Source organism: Somniosus microcephalus, unplaced genomic scaffold, assembly GCF_052327205.1.
Source record: "Somniosus microcephalus isolate GS21.2 unplaced genomic scaffold, FLI_Smic_1.0 unresolved_chr1, whole genome shotgun sequence".
NCBI classification, from domain to species: domain Eukaryota; kingdom Metazoa; phylum Chordata; class Chondrichthyes; order Squaliformes; family Somniosidae; genus Somniosus; species Somniosus microcephalus.
In genome coordinates, this window is record NW_028225179.1 from 159,174,783 (window position 1) to 159,191,935 (window position 17,153).

The 17,153-nt window shown below is 52.7% G+C and overlaps 2 protein-coding genes across 2 annotated transcripts in view; both read left to right on the top strand.

Moving 5' to 3' along the window:
- Positions 1-4,714, top strand: part of LOC147096366 (butyrophilin subfamily 3 member A1-like) — a 35,120-nt gene extending 30,406 nt beyond the window's left edge. Inside the window, exon 2 of the mRNA XM_085974181.1 lies at positions 2,119-4,714. Within this exon, the coding sequence (XP_085830307.1) occupies positions 2,119-2,651 (533 nt within the window). The 3' untranslated portion in view covers positions 2,652-4,714. The remainder of the gene's footprint in view (positions 1-2,118) is intronic.
- The window catches only part of LOC147096365 (zinc-binding protein A33-like), a 77,468-nt gene that overhangs the window by 38,944 nt on the left and 21,371 nt on the right, over positions 1-17,153 (top strand). The window lies entirely within an intron of this gene.

Sequence of the window (17,153 nt, forward strand, 5' to 3'; positions counted from 1 at the left end):
CTCCCCTGATCACCAGCCAGTCTCCCCCCGATCTCCGGCCAGTCTCTCCCCCCGATCCCCGGCCAGTCTCTCCCATGATCCCAAGCCGGTCTCCCCCCGATCCCCGGCCAGTCTCTCCCCCGATCCTCGGCCAGTCTCTCCCCACCATCCCCGGCCAGTCTCTCCCCCGATCCCCGGCCAGTCTCTCCCCCCGATCCCCGGCCAGTCTCTCTCCCCGATCCCCGGCCAGTCTCCCCCCGATCCCTGGCCAGTCTCTTCCCCCGATCCCCGGCCAGTCTCCCCCCGATCGCCGGCCAGTCTCTCCCCCCCCCGATCCCCGGCCAGTCTCTCCCCCCCGATCCCCGGCCAGTCTCTCCCCCCCGATCCCCAGCCAGTCTCTCCACCCAGATCCCCGGCCAGTCTCTCTTCCCGATCCCCGGCCAGTCTCTCTTCCCGATCCCCGGCCAGTCTCTCCCCGATCCCCGGCCAGTCTCTCGCCGATCCCCGGCCAGTCTCCCCCCGATCCCCGGCCAGTCTCCCCCCGATCCCCGGCCAGTCTTTCCCCCCGATCCCCAGCCAGTCTCTCCCCCCGATCCCCGGCCAGTCTCCCCCCGATCCCCGGCCAGTCTCACCCCTCGATCCCCGGCCAGTCTCCCCCCCCCGATCCCCGGCCAGTCTCCCCCCCCGATCCCCGGCCAGTCTCCCCCCCGATCCACGGCCAGCCTCTCCCCCCAATCCCCGGCCAGTCTCTCCCCCCGATCCCCGGCCAGTCTCTCCCCCCGATCCCCGGCCAGTCTCTCCCCCCCGATCCCCGGCCGGTCTCTCCCCGATCCCCAGCCAGTCTCTCCCCGATCCCCGGCCAGTCTTCCCCCGATCCCCGGCCAGTCTCTCCCCCCGATCCCCGGCCAGTCTCCCCCCAATCCCCGGCCAGTCTCTCCCCCCAATCCCCGGCCAGTCTCTCCCCCCAATCCCCGGCCAGTCTCTCCCCCCGATCCCCAGCCAGTCTCCCCCCGATCCCCGGCCAGTCTCTCCCCCCGATCCCCGGCCAGTCTCTCCCCCCGATCCCCGGCCAGTCTCTCCCCGCGATCCCCGGCCAGTCTCTCCCCGCGATCCCCAGCCAGTCTCTCCCCCCGATCCCCGGCCAGTCTCTCCCCCCGATCCCCGGCCAGTCTCCCCCCCGATCCCCAGCCAGTCTCTCCCCGATCCCCGGCCAGTCTCTCCCCGATCCCCGGCCAGTCTCCCCCCGACCCCCGGCCAGTCTTCCCCCGATTCCCGGCCAGTCTCCCCCCGATCCCCGGCCAGTCTCCCCCCGATCCCCGGCCAGTCTCCCCCCCCCGATCAACGGCCAGTCTCCCCCCCCGATCCCCGGCCAGTCTCTCCCCCCGATCCCCGGCCAGTCTCTCCCCCCCAATCCCCGGCCAGTCTCTCCCCCCGATCCCCGGCCAGTCTCTCCCCCCCGATCCCCAGCCAGTCTCTCCCCCCCCGATCCCCGGCCAGTCTCTCCCCACGATCCCCGGCCAGTCTCTCCCCGATCCCCGGCCAGTCTCTCCCCCCGATCCCCGGCCAGTCTCTGCCCCCCGATCCCCGGCCAGTCTCTCCCCCCGATCCCCGGCCAGTCTCTCCCCCCGATCCCCAGCCAGTCTCTCCCCCCCGATCCCCGGCCAGTCACTCCCCACGATCCCAAGGCCAGTCTCTCCCCCAATCCCCGGCCAGTCTCTCTCCCCGATCCCCGGCCAGTCTCTCCCCCGATCCTCGGCCAGTCTCCCCCCCGATCCCCAGCCAGTCTCTCCCCCCGATTCCCAGCCAGTCTCTCCCCCCGATCCCTGGCCAGTCTCTCCCCCTGATCCCCAGCCAGTCTCTCCCCCGATCCCCGGCCAGTCTCTCCCCGATCCTCGGCCAGTCTCTCCCCACCATCCCCGGCCAGTCTCTCCCCCGATCCCCGGCCAGTCTCTCCCCCCGATCCCCGGCCAGTCTCTCCCCCGATCCCCGGCCAGTCTCTCCCACTGATCCCCGGCCAGACTCTCCCCCTGATCCCCGGCTAGTCTCTCCCCGATCCCCGGCCAATCTCTCTCCCCGATCCCCGGCCAGTCTCTCTCTAATCCCGGGTGAATCTCTCTAATTCTCTGCTTTTTCTCCCAGTCTCTGTGACCCTGGATGTGAAAACAGCGAATCCAGGACTCGAGGTGTCTGAGGATCTGAAGAGTCTGAGACGGACCGTTACCTGGAGGAATCTCCCTGACACCTGGAAGAGGTTTACAGACAGGCCCTGTGTGCTGGGATCGGAGGGATTCACATCGGGGAGACATTACTGGGAGGTGGAGGTGGCGGGTAATCGGGGCTGGAGTCTGGGAGTAGCCGCAGAGTCTGTGAAGAGGAAGGGTTGGCTCACACTGAGCCAGGAGACTGGATTCTGGACCATCGGGCGGGATGGTGATGGGTTTTATGTAAACTCCTCCCCTCGACCCCGTCTCCTCGCCGGTCCGATCCCCGGGAAGGTGGGAGTTTATCTCAGTTATGAGTCCGGGACAGTTTCATTTTACAGCGCGGACACCAAGTCCCATCTCCACACCTTCACTGGGAATAAATTCACAGGGAAACTTTATCCTTTCTTCTGGACTTGGGATGTGAACAAGTGGCTGAGAATCTGCTCCGGCTCCGATCCGGGTCTGTAAAAGGGGCGGGGCCTCGGGGCGGACCGCATCATCCATGACGTCACAGTGACTTGACCCCGAGCCATTCGGGTCAGGCACAGAGGTCAGGGGTCAGGAGTTAGAAAATGTAATTTCAAAATTACACATTGTAAAATCCCAATGAGACTGTAAATAAAACCAATAAAAATATAAAATGTCAGAAGAAGAAAGAAAGATTTGCATTTCTATAGCGCCTTTCACGACCACCGGGCTTCCCAAAGCGCTTTACAGCCAATGAAGTACTATTTTGGAGTGTAGTCACTGTTGTAATGTGGGAAACGCGGCAGCCAATCTGCGCACAGCAAGCTCCCACAGACAGTAATGTGATAATGACCAGATAATCTGTTTTTGTATGCTAATTGAGTGATAATTTTGGCCAAGACACGGGGATAACTCCCTGCTCTTCTTCGAAATAGTGCCTTGGGATCTTTTACATCCACCTGAGAGAGTCAGACAGGGCCTCGGTTTAATGTCTCATCCAGTGCGGCGCCCGCTCTGCTACAATAGAGTGTCAGCTTAGATTTTTGTGCTGGGCGCGGGACTTGAACCCATAACCTTCTGACAAAGAGATGCGAGTGCCAACCACTGAGCCATGGCTGACGCACTGCATTACCCTTATCACTGAGCCCCTTTCATGACTCAGGAAGCGAGAGTGCGACCAACTGAGCCACTGGCTGACACTGTAATAAAAACAAAGACTAAAATGAAAAGTAAAACCGACCGCAACTCCATCCCAGCCCTTTCTCATCACTGCCCCACTCCTTTATATTAAAAAGCAGGTATAAGTTGTGCTCTCAAAATGAGGACATTCCTGTTAATCAGCACCATTAGTGATGAGAAATACACAAACTATCTCTCTTCAAGAAGACGAGGAGTTTTCAAATCTTCGGTTTAACGGGCTGAATGTTCACTTTTACTGCGGTGCGGGCTGTAAAACGGGCGGCCGATCCGCTAACGCCTGTTGTAGTAAAAGTGAAAATTCACCCCAGAGTGTTTGACGTTCCCTCGCAGTTGATTGTAGTGCCACTTTCAGCCAGGAGATGGTGATAGCGAGCTGTACAAAGAGCTGTAAAGTTTTACAGTGCAGTATCACCACCTGCTGGTGGGAACCGGTACTGAGTGAATATCAAAAGCAGCAAATGCTGAAACACTCGGCTGATCAGACAATTCAGGCAGGACCTTCCTTCAGAACTGAAAGACGATGGGATCAGAAAAAAGAATGGAAAGTAAACACGAGCCTAGAATTCCCTCTTCCGTGTTCCTGGCACACACCGAGTCCCTGTCGGGAAAATCCGCATTCACGGTCTGTCCAATGTTCAAAAAAGCACAGGTTGGGATAGTGGAATTTCCCAATATGGGCTCTTGCTGTGTGTCAGGAGAGCAGAATTCCAAAATCTGGGCCTGTATTCCGAGTACAGAGAGGAGATTAATCAGTTAAAAAATCTCTGAAGTGGGTGCTGAAGACATGAAATTTATTTCCAGAGGGTGCCTGGGAGATACTTTGGTCAAAAGTGAATGGAAACTAGTTACTGGATTATCCTAGGCAGCGCCCTAGGTATGTGTCAGACCGTTACTTCACCCCTTGGTCCTGGATTTGAATCAAACAACAACAACAAATTGCATTTATATAGCACCTTAAACATAGTAAAATGACCCAAGGCGCTTCACAGGAATGTTATCAAACCAAATCTGATACTGAGCTTGGTCAAAGAGGTAGGTTTAATGTAATGTCCATGTAATGTAATTAGCGCCACAGTCACTCGGAGGAATGCCAGGGTTCGATGAACAGACTGGGACAATCTTCTTGTTCAATATTACTTCTTTGTACTGGATGTTTAATGCATAATAAACCTGTTTTACTGATACACAATATACCTGGACCCAGAGTGCTTTGTGTAGTCACGGAGAAATTATTCTAAAGAACTTTTAAAAGCGACATCATCCCTCAGTCTTCTCTTATCTCGAGAAAAGAGCCCCAGCCTGGGTGCTCTCCAGTGACTCCTCCCGCTGGACGTGGCCATCAGGTGAGGACACAACTGAGCTCAGCTCTGCTGTTCCCGACACTGGAGTTAGTGCCTTCAGGAGAAGAAGTGAGGAAACTGAGGTTTGAGGGACTTCTACAAAGAAAGCCACATTATAAAAAGGCAATTGGCTGTGCTGGTGCTCAGCTCACTGTGCCACGGTGCTCGCTGCACTCCACACATGGTGATCTCCCAGTCTGAGCTGTGCTGCCCTATAAGCTGGAGTGAAATCTCTTCTACAGCCCTCAGTGCATTGAGAAATATTGTGGTTTTCAACTTATTTTTTTCATGAGTAAGCTCTGTCACTGTAGTGTGGCAAATTTAGTTGCCCCCTTTCCCCCCGCCCCTCCAGTGCCACACATATGTTCCCAGCTGATGGGGCTCACTGGCAAACTGTTCCTACCGGATATAAAACACAAAGTGCCGGCAGTGCATGGCAGACCAGTCAGTATCTGTAAAGAGAAAAGAGCCGATTGATGGTTTGAATGTGAATCTTTTCATCAGAACTCGTGATGAGGCGTTATACACCTGAAACACCTTTTCTAATTCAGGTTTATTGTATTAGTAGATTCTGTTTTTTATATTATTGTTCACACCATGTCTCTGCTAATACGGAAATGTAACCTGCTTCGAGCAGATACAGAAGAAGAGACCACCTTTGTTTTATTTCTTTACCTCCCTGCCTGTGCTGGGACGTGTCTTGGCTCTGATGTGAGCACCCTGCTTCTGCTGGGATGCTGATTGCCTCTGCTGTGTGCTTCATGCATCTGCTGGAATACACCCTGGTTCTGCTGGGAAACTCCATGCCTCTGTGTGATTGATGCTCTTTTCCTCTCTTCTTTACCTGCCTCTGTTGGCCTGAGTAAGATCTGGATCTCAATGTGTGGCCAACAACAGTGCCCGTGAACTTTCTTCCACTACATCCCCGGGTATCTTGCTCCTGACAGACCAGTAAGCAGCGCCTGAACTTCCTGCTTTAGAGTTTTTGTCTGGCAACATTTTTGTTCTTTTCGTTCGCTTTGTTTGTATTGTTAGATTAATGAATGTAATAAAGATGGCGAGACTGCTCTAAAACCACGTGATCGCTGGTTGGATGCAAATTCATTACGAACAAAAAAATCAATGAACGAAATCTGGGGATAAAATTGGTTTTGGGCGGTAATTCAAAATGTCCAGCTAAGTCCAGAATGAGGAGTGAACTGCAGGAATAAACACAGGAAATGCTGGAAATCCTCAGCAGGTCAGGCAGCATGTGTAGGGAGAGAAACCGAGTTTCAGGTCGATGAGCCTTGGTCAGAACTGCAGGAAGCCGGTGAGCTCGCTGCCTGTAATGTGGCTCCACAGCCGGAAGGTGGCGCTCCATGGCCGTGTCTCCGGTGGATTCCCGCGGTCCGGCTCACTCGAGCTGCTTTCCCACCGCGGCCATTGGCCACACTTCCCCAAGGCCCGCCAGCTTCACTCGCTCTCAGAAGGAACCGCATGAAGGTTCCGTCAATGACCAATTCCGGAGTCTGTTCCGCGACCCGTCTGCGTGCGATTCACAGGCTGAAATAGAAGAGCCCGTGTCCAGTGACAATGACCTGGTCATTGGCCGGAGAGCCTGTCACTCAGTGAGGGGGCGGGTCTCTCCCGGGGGAAGTGGATTGGCCGGAGAGCCTGTCACTCAGTGAGGGGGCGGGTCTCTCGCGGGGGAAGTGGATTGGCCGGAGAGCCTGTCACTCAGTGAGGGGGCGGGTCTCTCCCGGGGGAAGCGGATTGGCCGGAGAGCCTGTCACTCAGTGAGGGGGCGGGGCCAGTGACAATGACCTGGTCAATAGTCATTTCCAACCCTCAGCTTATCAGCTCCGTCTCATTTTAATCGGGGTTTCACTGCAGAGCAGAGGAGCGCTGCAGAGTGAGTGAAGGCGGCTGGAGAGCGGGGAGGGGGGAGCTCGGGAAACGCCTCAGAGCCCCGGGACAGACCGGCTTTAGAAAGACCCAGAGTCCAAATTCATCGGTGGAGGGTCCGGGGGACACTCGGGGACATTTCCCGATAGTCAGTCCGCCTCTGAGGGCAAGTCCGCGGGCCGGATCAACCTGTTCCAGGGTCTGATCCGACACCCCTGCTGAAAACAGATGTTTCCTCTTACGATCCAGATGCTGTCACGTTTTTCCATTTGCTCCTCACAGCAGCGCACATCTGGGGCACTAACAGATACCTCAGTGGCAGTAATTTACTGACTGGATTCAATCTAGTCTCCTCCTACACTACTAAAGTCTCTTTAAATAGCAGATATTATCACACAGACCAGAGGTTTACAGATTGAAATAACTGAAATATTAGATAAAATTAAACAGTGGTGTGAGAAACTCACATTTGGCAAAGCCTAACGGTGCGATTTATACAAAAACAGTTGGCACGATTAAGTTACTCTCGGCTCAGTTGACACTGGTAAGATTATCTGGGGATGCAATATATAAACCAGTGTAGTTTAGCATCAAATCCCTGGGCTGGGACCTTCCACCCTCCCTCTGGCAATGAATGGACACAGCTGGGGTGAGTGGAAATGTGGCTCTGGGCGCAGTCCACCTATTTCACCGCCCATTGGATTTCCTGCCACACATGGGCAGGCCCATTGAAATAATATTCAATGCACAGAATTACTTCAGTTTCAAATACAAAAACAAAATACTGTGGAAGCTGGAAATCTGAAATAATATCAGACAATGCTGGAAATACTGAGCAGGTCAGGCGGCATCTGTGGAGCCAGAAACAGAGGGAACGTTTCAGGTCTATGAGATTTCAAATAGAGACCTCTGAGGAGAAGGGGAGCAACCAGAAGGCTCCCAACCAAGACTGTGAGTACAGGGCCCAGGGAGGGAGACTGAAGCCAGGGAAAGGTCCGAGGAGCCAGGCCGAGACAGAGGCCCAGAGACCTCTGAGGGGGAGGGGAACAGCCCGGAGGCAGCGGGAAACAGCGGCTCACAGACCCAGACCTGAGAAGGGTGAACCCAGGAGCCGAGGCCCAGGGACCACGGGGTCGGAGAGGGGGACCGGGAAAGGTTGCGAACAGGGAGAGGGAAACACCAAACCCGGGGCCCCAGAAAAGCTTATTCTAAGATCAACAATACTTTCTCTACACTACCAATAATGAGCGAATCAGAAGAGCCACAACAGCCCCCGAGGGACACTGAGAGCAACTGCTTCCAGATTCCCCCCAACACCACAAAAAATGCTATAAAATCGATCAAGCATGAGCAGATGAGAGAAAAACCAGAAACTCTTTTTGCTGACTGGTACAACACTGGGACAAAATGTAACCTCATTTTCTACTCAGATCAGCCAGCGGCGTGGATCACAGCAATAAAATCACACTGTACCAGTGTTAAGCTAGAAAAAACCGCTAATGGGTCCAAAATGAAAATTAACACACCAGGAGACAGGGCAACCACGACTGTCAACGTGTACGATACTGGAACAATATTAGTGCAAGGCAACCTCGACAACTTTGCAACGGCCTTCAAGACACTGAAAGGAATAACTGAGAGGGGAAGGAACAGCCCCAGAGTGGCTAACAGGGGAAAAGCGACCCACACTCCCCTCAACATTGACAACTTACCAGGAGGAAATCAGCCTGGCCAGGAGGTGAATGAGCCACACAGCTCAAACCAGACACTAACCCCGGGGACCCACAGCCACATGATACAACTGACAAACACCAGCATAACTACCAGGGAGGAAGCCACACACAGTCCCCCTACCATTCCCAGCTCACCAAGAGAAGAGCAGCATAGCCAGGAAGTGAGTGAGCCTTCCAGGGTCGACCAGACACATACCCCGGGATCACACAGCCAGATACAACTAAAAGATAAATTTAATCAATTAGAGATAGAGATGGTTAAACTTAGAGAGGAGTTCCTTAAAATGAATCACGAACAAAAGCAAGAGAGGGAGAGACACAAGAGAGAGCTGAATCTACTTGAGAACCAGGTGAATCTACTTGGGAATCGGGTGAAAGAGCTGCAGGAAAATGAAGAGAGCCATAGAGGAGAGATAACACCATTAGGCCAGCAACCAGAGGATAGAGATAAGACAAGACAGAGCCCGACGGAACGGCTGCACTCCCACACGGAGCAACAGCAGCAGACACACAATACAAGGGGTGCCACACAGACCGACCAGCATACTGAATCTCAATCTTCCCCCACCACCGTGGAACCACAAGCGAGCCGCTCACAAGAGGAACGCACACACCAGACACCCCAGCCCAACACACACACTATGAGTCCAGGCGAAAGCCACCAGACAGTAAACACAAACAAGGCTGACATCGTAATACTCATAGACTCAAATGGGAAATTTCTATGGGAGAAAAAGCTCTTCCCCAGAAGTAAAGTAGAAAAGATCTGGTGCCCAACAACAGACAGAGCCATGGGATGGCTGACCAAAACCCGATTAGGCTCCCCCCAACACATAATAATACACACGGGCACAAATGACCTAAAGGCCCAACAGAAAGAGGTAGCAACATCGCTCAGAGCAGTGATTAGGAAGGCAAGCAGTACATTTCCAAACACTAGAATCACTGTTTCCACAATATTGCCGAGAACAGACTTCAACAACAACACAATTCATGAGATAAATGCCAGCATAGCAAGAGACTGCGAATCAAAACACAACGTGCACCTGGCCCAACACCCCACCCTCGATGAGGAATGTCTTTACGACCACGTCCACATCCAAAGGAAAAGAATATCGATCTTTGCTAAAGCCCTGAAGGACGTTGCTTTTAACCGGGTCCATACCCAGACTCCAAGAGGACCCCCCCCCCCCCGACCACCAGAGATCAGCGGGGTACATATCAGGACCACTACAAAGACCACCACCACACCAACCGAGACCAGAGAGGATCCCCATGCACAACAACAATATCAGACCTGCACCACTCCTGTCCCACAGGGGAACAGGACCGCTCCCAGCCAGACAGAGGGAGAGATGCACAGGACGTACGCAATACCTCAGACGGAGACAATCCATTAAGAGACAATAAGCAGATGTGCAGCAGCATCTACTTCCGCCTTATAGATCAAGGACTAATTAATAGAAAGAACTGTAACCAAATAGAATTAACTTTTATAGACAACTGAGATGATCTTTTTTTCCCACACTTAGACACGACAAACACGTACCACTCTTTAACCTATCATAGTAAAAGATCAAACTTAACATGAAATCCTTATATATTTCGACCTGGAATATCCAAGGTCTACGCTCTTCGGTGCTCGACGTGAAGAGTAGGACCCCAGAGTTCATAGATGAAACTAAAGATCTAGATATTATCATTTTACAGGAAACTTGGTATAAAGGAAAAGGACACACTGGCTGTCCCCAAGGGTACACTGAGCTGGTGGTCCCCTCCAATAAATTACCAAGAGTAACCCAAGGCAGAGACTCCGGAGGCATACTGATCTGGTTTAAAACAGAACTTAAGAATTACATCAAATTTATAAAAAAGGGCGAAAACCACATGTGGCTCAAAATTGAGAGGGAGATTATCTCTAACACCCAAGATGTTTACATTTGCGCACTTTATATCCCCCCAATGGATTCCCTGTACTTTAAAGAGGACACCTCCTCCAACATAGAGGGGGAAATTATCTAATACCAGGCCCAGGGGAACGTGTTGATCTGTGGGGACCTCAATTCAAGAATGGGCAAAGAACCAGACTTCACCAATAATCAGGGAAACAATTACGTATTCGGGAATAACCACTTTGATATCCCTTCCCTTCCATACAGGCATAACTGCGACAAACAGACAAATACCAACGGAAAACAGCTCCTACAGCTATGTCGAAGCCTGGGTCTGTACATTGTCAATGGTAGGTTCATAGGAGACCTCCTAGGAAGATCGACCTATTGCTCACCTCTTGGCTGCAGCACAGTAGACTATATGATTACAGATTTGGACCCATCCACTTTCAGAGCATTCACAGTCAAACCACAAACAACACTGTCAGACCACAGTCAAATTACTATGTATCTCAAAAAGACAGAAACAAACAACATAGAAACACAACCCAGTAAACTGTACAACACCAAAAAATCGTACAGATGGGCCAAAAGTGACACAGAAAAATACCAGAAAACAATTAGCAATGCATCAACTCAAGCTCTCTTGGACACCTTTCTGGATAACATATACACTCACAATAAAGAAGGCGTAAACCGGGCAGTAAATAACCTAAACAATATTTTTGATAATTTGGCAACAAGTGCAAACTTGAAAGCTCGCAAGAACAAACCCAAAACAAAAAACTATGAAAAATGGTTTGACACAGATTGCCATAACATGAGGAAAAAACTTAGAAAAATATCAAACCAAAAACACAGACATCCAGAAAACGAGGAATTACGCCTTACTTATTGTCAGACACTAACACAATACAGAAACACACTCAGAACCAAAAAAGAGCAATATATTAAGAATACACTCAGCTACATGGAGGAATCCATTGATTCCAATTGTTTCTGGGACAACTTGAATACACTACACAAAAAACAACACGACGACTTGGCCATTCAAAATGGGGACACATGGGAAAACCACTTTGAAAAATTATACCAGAAAAACACACTAAGGCCAGAGCAACACCAAATATGCAAAAAACTGGAAAAGCTAGAAATGGCCATAAAAGATAACCAAAACCCACTGGACTCCATAATAACAGAAAAAGAACTTTTTGAAAAACTCAAGGACCTGCGACCAGGAAAAGCTTGCGGGACAGACGGCGTACTAAACGAGATGATTAAACACACAGACGACAAAATGAAACTGGCTATCCTAAAACTCTTCAACTTGGTTCTGAGTGTCGGTTACTTCCCTGATATCTGGAACAAAGGACTCATAACGCCCATATACAAAAGTGGGGACAAAGCCGACCCAAATAACTATCGAGGCATCTGTGTAAACAGTAACCTGGGGAAGGTATTCTGTAGCATCATAAACAAAAGACTTATAAACTTCCTTGAGGAGCACAATGTCTTGAGTAAAAGCCAAATTGGATTCCTGCCAAACTATAGAACATCAGATCATATCTTCACCCTACAGACCCGAATTGACAAACACGTTCACCATAACAAAAGCAAAATCTACGCATGCTTTATAGATTTCCAGAAGGCTTTCGACTCCATCTGGCATGACGGTTTATTCCTGAAACTTATCGAAAGCGGGGTAGGGGGAAAAACATATGATGTAATTAAATCAATGTATACAAACAACAAATGTGCAATTAAAATTGGAGACAAACAAACAAAATACTTCCCACAGGGGCGGGGGGTGACGCAGGGCTCGCCAATCTCACCGACACTCTTTAATATTTACATAAATGAATTGGCAAAACTACTTGAACAATCTACAGCACCCGGCCTCACCCTATATGAATCCAAGGTTAAATTCCTCCTCTATGCAGACGACCTGGTTCTGCTGTCACCAACTAAGGAGGGTCTACAGCAGAACCTGGATCTGCTGGAGTCGTACTTCCAGACTTGGGCCCTGACAATAAATCCCCAAAAAACCAAAGTCCTTGTGTTCCAGCAAAGATCCAGGCATCAGGGACCCAAAATAAATTTCACACTAGGAACAACCAAAATTGAACAAAGCACTAACTACACATACTTGGGCTTGAAAATCAGTTCTACGGGAAACTTCAAACTGGCTGTGAATGAACTGAAAGAGAAAGCAAGAAGGGCTTTCTATGCCATTAAAAAATCAATCCAAATAGAAATCCCAATTAGCATTTGGCTAAACATTTTCAAATCAGTAATTGAACCAATTGCACTCTATGGCAGTGAGGTATGGGGGCCGCTAACACAACAAGAATTTGCAAAATGGGACAAACACCCAATTGAGATCCTACATGCAGAATTCTGTAAAAGTATCCTCCAGACTCAAAGGAAAACAGTAAACAATGCATGCAGGGCGGAACTGGGCCAATATCCATTAATAATCACTATCCAAAAAAGAGCCACCAAATTTTGGAATCACCTACAAATGAGCAATCCCCAATGCTATCACTACGACGCCCTGAAATGCCAAGAGCTGACCATAAAGAAGAATACCCTCAGTCAACTAGTCCTGGGACTCAGTGAAGTAACTACTAACACTACTAACAATAACCAGCCCCAGGACAGTGACAGCGTAACACAAAGAATTCGACCCAACACAATCGTCGCTAAGCAAAAGGAAAAATATCTGACATATTGGGCAGAAACAACAAAAACCCAAAGCAAACTCAATTGCTACTTGGCCCTAAACAGACAATACAACATAGCTGACTACCTGACCATGGTAAAGGGCAGCAAACTGAGAAAAATCCTGACAATGTACAGACTTAGTGAACATAACCTGGCGATCGAAAAAGGTACACACAGGCAGACCCGGCTACCAAGAGAGGACAGGATATGCTCTCACTGCAGTCAGGGAATGGTGGAGACAGAGATGCACTTCCTCACAGCTTGTAGAAAATATCAGGGCATAAGGGAGAATTTCTACCCAAAATTTACAAAAATATACCCGGAATTCAGAAAATTGAATGACGACCAAAAACTCCCATACCTACGAGGGGAAGAGAGAAGTTGCATAACACTAGCGGCACACTATGTTACAGCTTGCCATAAACAGAGGGACAACCACTAAAGATAAGATAAGAGTATATATAAATTATATGAAAGTATATTTATACACTCAGGGATATATCTGTTTATACACTGTATGGATAGATCTGTATTTTTGTGAACAAACATGAATGTTTTCTGATGCTTTGTGAACATAAGATGTAACTTGTCATGCCAATAAAGCGATTTGAATTTGAAATTTGAATTTGACTGCCGAGCTGCATGAACCATCTGTGCATTCCCAGGTATGTCCTGGGTTCGGGGGATGCGATTTGGAGGGAGGGGTTAGTGATCGGGAGAGGGAGGGACAGTGATCGGGAGAGGGAGGGGCAGTGATCGGGAGAGGGAGGGGCAGTGATGGGGAGAGGGAGGGGCAGTGATGGGGAGAGGGAGGGGCAGTGATGGGGAGAGGGAGGGGGCAGTGATGGGGAGAAGGAGGGGGCAGTGATGGGGAGAGGGAGGGGCAGTGATCGGGAGAGGGAGGGGCAGTGATCGGGAGAGGGAGGGGCAGTGATCGGGAGAGGGAGGGGCAGTGATCGGGAGAGGGAGGGGGCAGTGATCGGGAGAGGGAGGGGGCAGTGATCGGGAGAGGGAGGGGCAGTGATCGGGAGAGGGAGGGGCAGTGATCGGGAGAGGGAGGGGCAGTAATCGGGAGAGGGAGGGGGCAGTGATGGGGAGAGGGGGGGGGCAGTGATGGGGAGGGGGAGGGGCAGTGATGGGGAGAGGGAGGGGCAGTGATGGGGAGAGAGAGGGGGCAGTGATCGGGAGAGGGAGGGGCAGTGATCGGGAGAGGGAGGGGCAGTGATCGGGAGAGGGAGGGGGCAGTGATCGGGAGAGGGAGGGGGCAGTGATCGGGAGAGGGAGGGGCAGTGATCGGGAGAGGGAGGGGCAGTGATCGGGAGAGGGAGGGGGCAGTGATCGGGAGAGGGAGGGGTCAGTGATCGGGAGAGGGAGGGGCAGTGATCGGGAGAGGGAGGGGCAGTGATCGGGAGAGGGAGGGGGCAGTGATGGGGAGAGGGAGGGGCAGTGATCGGGAGAGGGAGGGGCAGTGATCGGGAAAGGGAGGGGGCAGTGATGGGGAGAGGGAGGGGCAGTGTTGGGGAGAGGGAGGAGCAGTGATGGGGAGAGGGAGGGGGCAGTGATCGGGAGAGGGAGGGGGCAGTGATCGGGAGAGGGAGGGGGCAGTGATGGGGAGAGGGAGGGGGCAGTGATGGGGAGAGGGAGGGGGCAGTGAGAGGGTGGGGCAGTGATCTGGAGAGGGAGGGGGCAGTGATGGGGAGAGGGAGGGGGCAGTGATCTGGAGAGGGAGGGGGCAGTGATCGGGAGAGGGAGGGGCAGTGATGGGGAGAGGGAGGGGGCAGTAATCGGGAGAGGGAGGGGGCAGTGATGGGGAGAGGGAGGGGCAGTGATCGGGAGAGGGAGGGGCAGTGATGGGGAGAGGGAGGGCAGTGATCGGGAGAGGGAGGGGCAGTGATCGGGAAAGGGAGCGGGCAGTGATGGGGAGAGGGAGGGGGCAGTGAGAGGGTGGGGCAGTGATCTGGAGAGGGAGGGGGCAGTGATGGGGAGAGGGAGGGGGCAGTGATCGGGAGAGGGAGGGGCAGTGATCGGGAGTGGGAGGGGCAGTGATCGGAGAGGGAGGGGGCAGTGATCGGGAGAGGGAGGGGGCAGTGATGGGGAGAGGGAGGGGCAGTGATCGGGAGAGGGAGGGGCAGTGATCGGGAAAGGGAGGGGGCAGTGATGGGAGAGGGAGGGGCATTGTTGGGGAGAGGGAGGAGCAGTGATGGGGAGAGGGAGGAGCAGTGATGGGGAGAGGGAGGGGGCAGTGATCGGGAGAGGGAGGGGGCAGTGATCGGGAGAGGGAAGGGCAGTGATCGGGAGAGGGAGGGGCAGTGATGGGGAGAGGGAGGGGGCAGTGATGGGGAGAGGGGGGGGCAGTGATGGGGAGAGGGAGGGGGCAGTGATCGGGAGAGGGAGGGGGCAGTGATGGGGAGAGGGAGGGGGCAGTGATGGGGAGAGGGAGGGGGCAGTGATGGGGAGAGGGAGGGGCAGTGATGGGGAGAGGGAGGGGGCAGTGATGGGGAGAGGGAGGGGCAGTGATGGGAGAGGGAGGGGCAGTGATGGGGAGAGGGAGGGGGCAGTGATGGGGAGAGGGAGGGGGCAGTGATGGGGAGAGGGAGGGGGCAGTGATGGGGAGATGGAGGGGGCAGTGATGGGGAGAGGGAGGGGGCAGTGATGGGGAGAGGGAGGGGGCAGTGATGGGGAGAGGGAGGGGGCAGTGATGGGGAGAGGGAGGGGGCAGTGATGGGGAGAGGGAGGGGGCAGTGATGGGGAGAGGGAGGGGGCAGTGATGGGGAGAGGGAGGGGGCAGTGATGGGGAGAGGGAGGGGGCAGTGATGGGAGAGGGAGGGGCAGTGATGGGGAGAGGGAGGGGGCAGTGATGGGGGAGAGGGAGGGGGCAGTGATGGGGAGAGGGAGGGGGCAGTGATGGGGAGAGGGAGGGGCAGTGATGGGGAGAGGAGGGGCAGTGATGGGGAGAGGGAGGGGCAGTGATTGGGGTAGTGAGCCTGGGGCATTCCTGCTACTGTCGCTTCCACATTCAGGTGGGTATTTTTTTCAATACTTACCTTTCTGATGGTGGCTCCACGGGGCCATTTGAAGACCTCTGGTTCAGCTATTTTGGGCCAGATATTGTAGTCGGAATGAATCTAATGACGCCTGTCATTAGTTAGCCTTGATCTTGGACATTTAACTTTTTAACTTCTTTGTGTTGTATAACTTGCTATAAGTGGAGCTGTTAATGTCGAACTAACAGTGTTCAACATTTTTACCCCTTTGTAACTGACCGCGACTTCAGAATGTACGCCTGCAGATCTAACACGGAGATCCTGAAGTTGTGGTCAGTGATGCTTTGGCAACATAAGATGTAACTTATCATGCCAATAAAGCGATTTGAATCGTGAATCGTGAATCGTGATTCACTGTTCCGACACTGGCTGTGCTGTGCCCCCACCAGGCCCCACATACACCCATAGCCGGCAATCAGTGTAACCAGGGAAATCCGTGAAACGGAGGAAAATTTGAGTATTTACAAGTTAATATCGCTGTTTAGTACCCTATTAAATGTTAGGCCTTGTTGGAGTAGCTGTAACTGTGGTTTTAACAGCATATTTTTCCTGACCTCCCCCTCCCCCAAGTTCCTGACCTCCTTACCTTACCCCAAGTTCCCCCTGACCTCCTTACCCCCCATTATTCCCCCCTCCTCCTTACCCCCCCATTATTCCCCCCTCCTCCTTACCCCCCATTATTCCCCCCTCCTCCTTACCCCCCATTATTCCCCCCTCCTCCTTACCCCCCCATTATTCCCCCCTCCTCCTTACACCCCCCATTATTCCCACCTCCCCCCTCTCTCCTTACCCCCCCATTATTCCCCCCCTCCTCCTTACCCCCCCATTATTCCCCCCCTCCTCCTTACACCCCATTATTCCCCCTCCTCCTTACCCCCCATTATTCCCCCTCCTCCTTACCCCCCATTATTCCCCCTCCTCCTTACACCCCATTATTCCCCCTCCTCCTTACCCCCCCCATTATTCCCCCTCCCTCCTTACCCCCCATTATTCCCCCTCCTCCTTACCCCCCATTATTCCCCCTCCTCCTTACCCCCATTATTCCCCCTCCTTCCCTCCTTACCCCCCATTATTTCCCCCTCCTCCTTACCCCCCATTTATTCCCCCTCCTCCTTACCCCCCATTATTCCCCCTCCTCCTTACCCCCCATTCCCCCTATTCCCCCCTCCCCTTACCCTTCCCC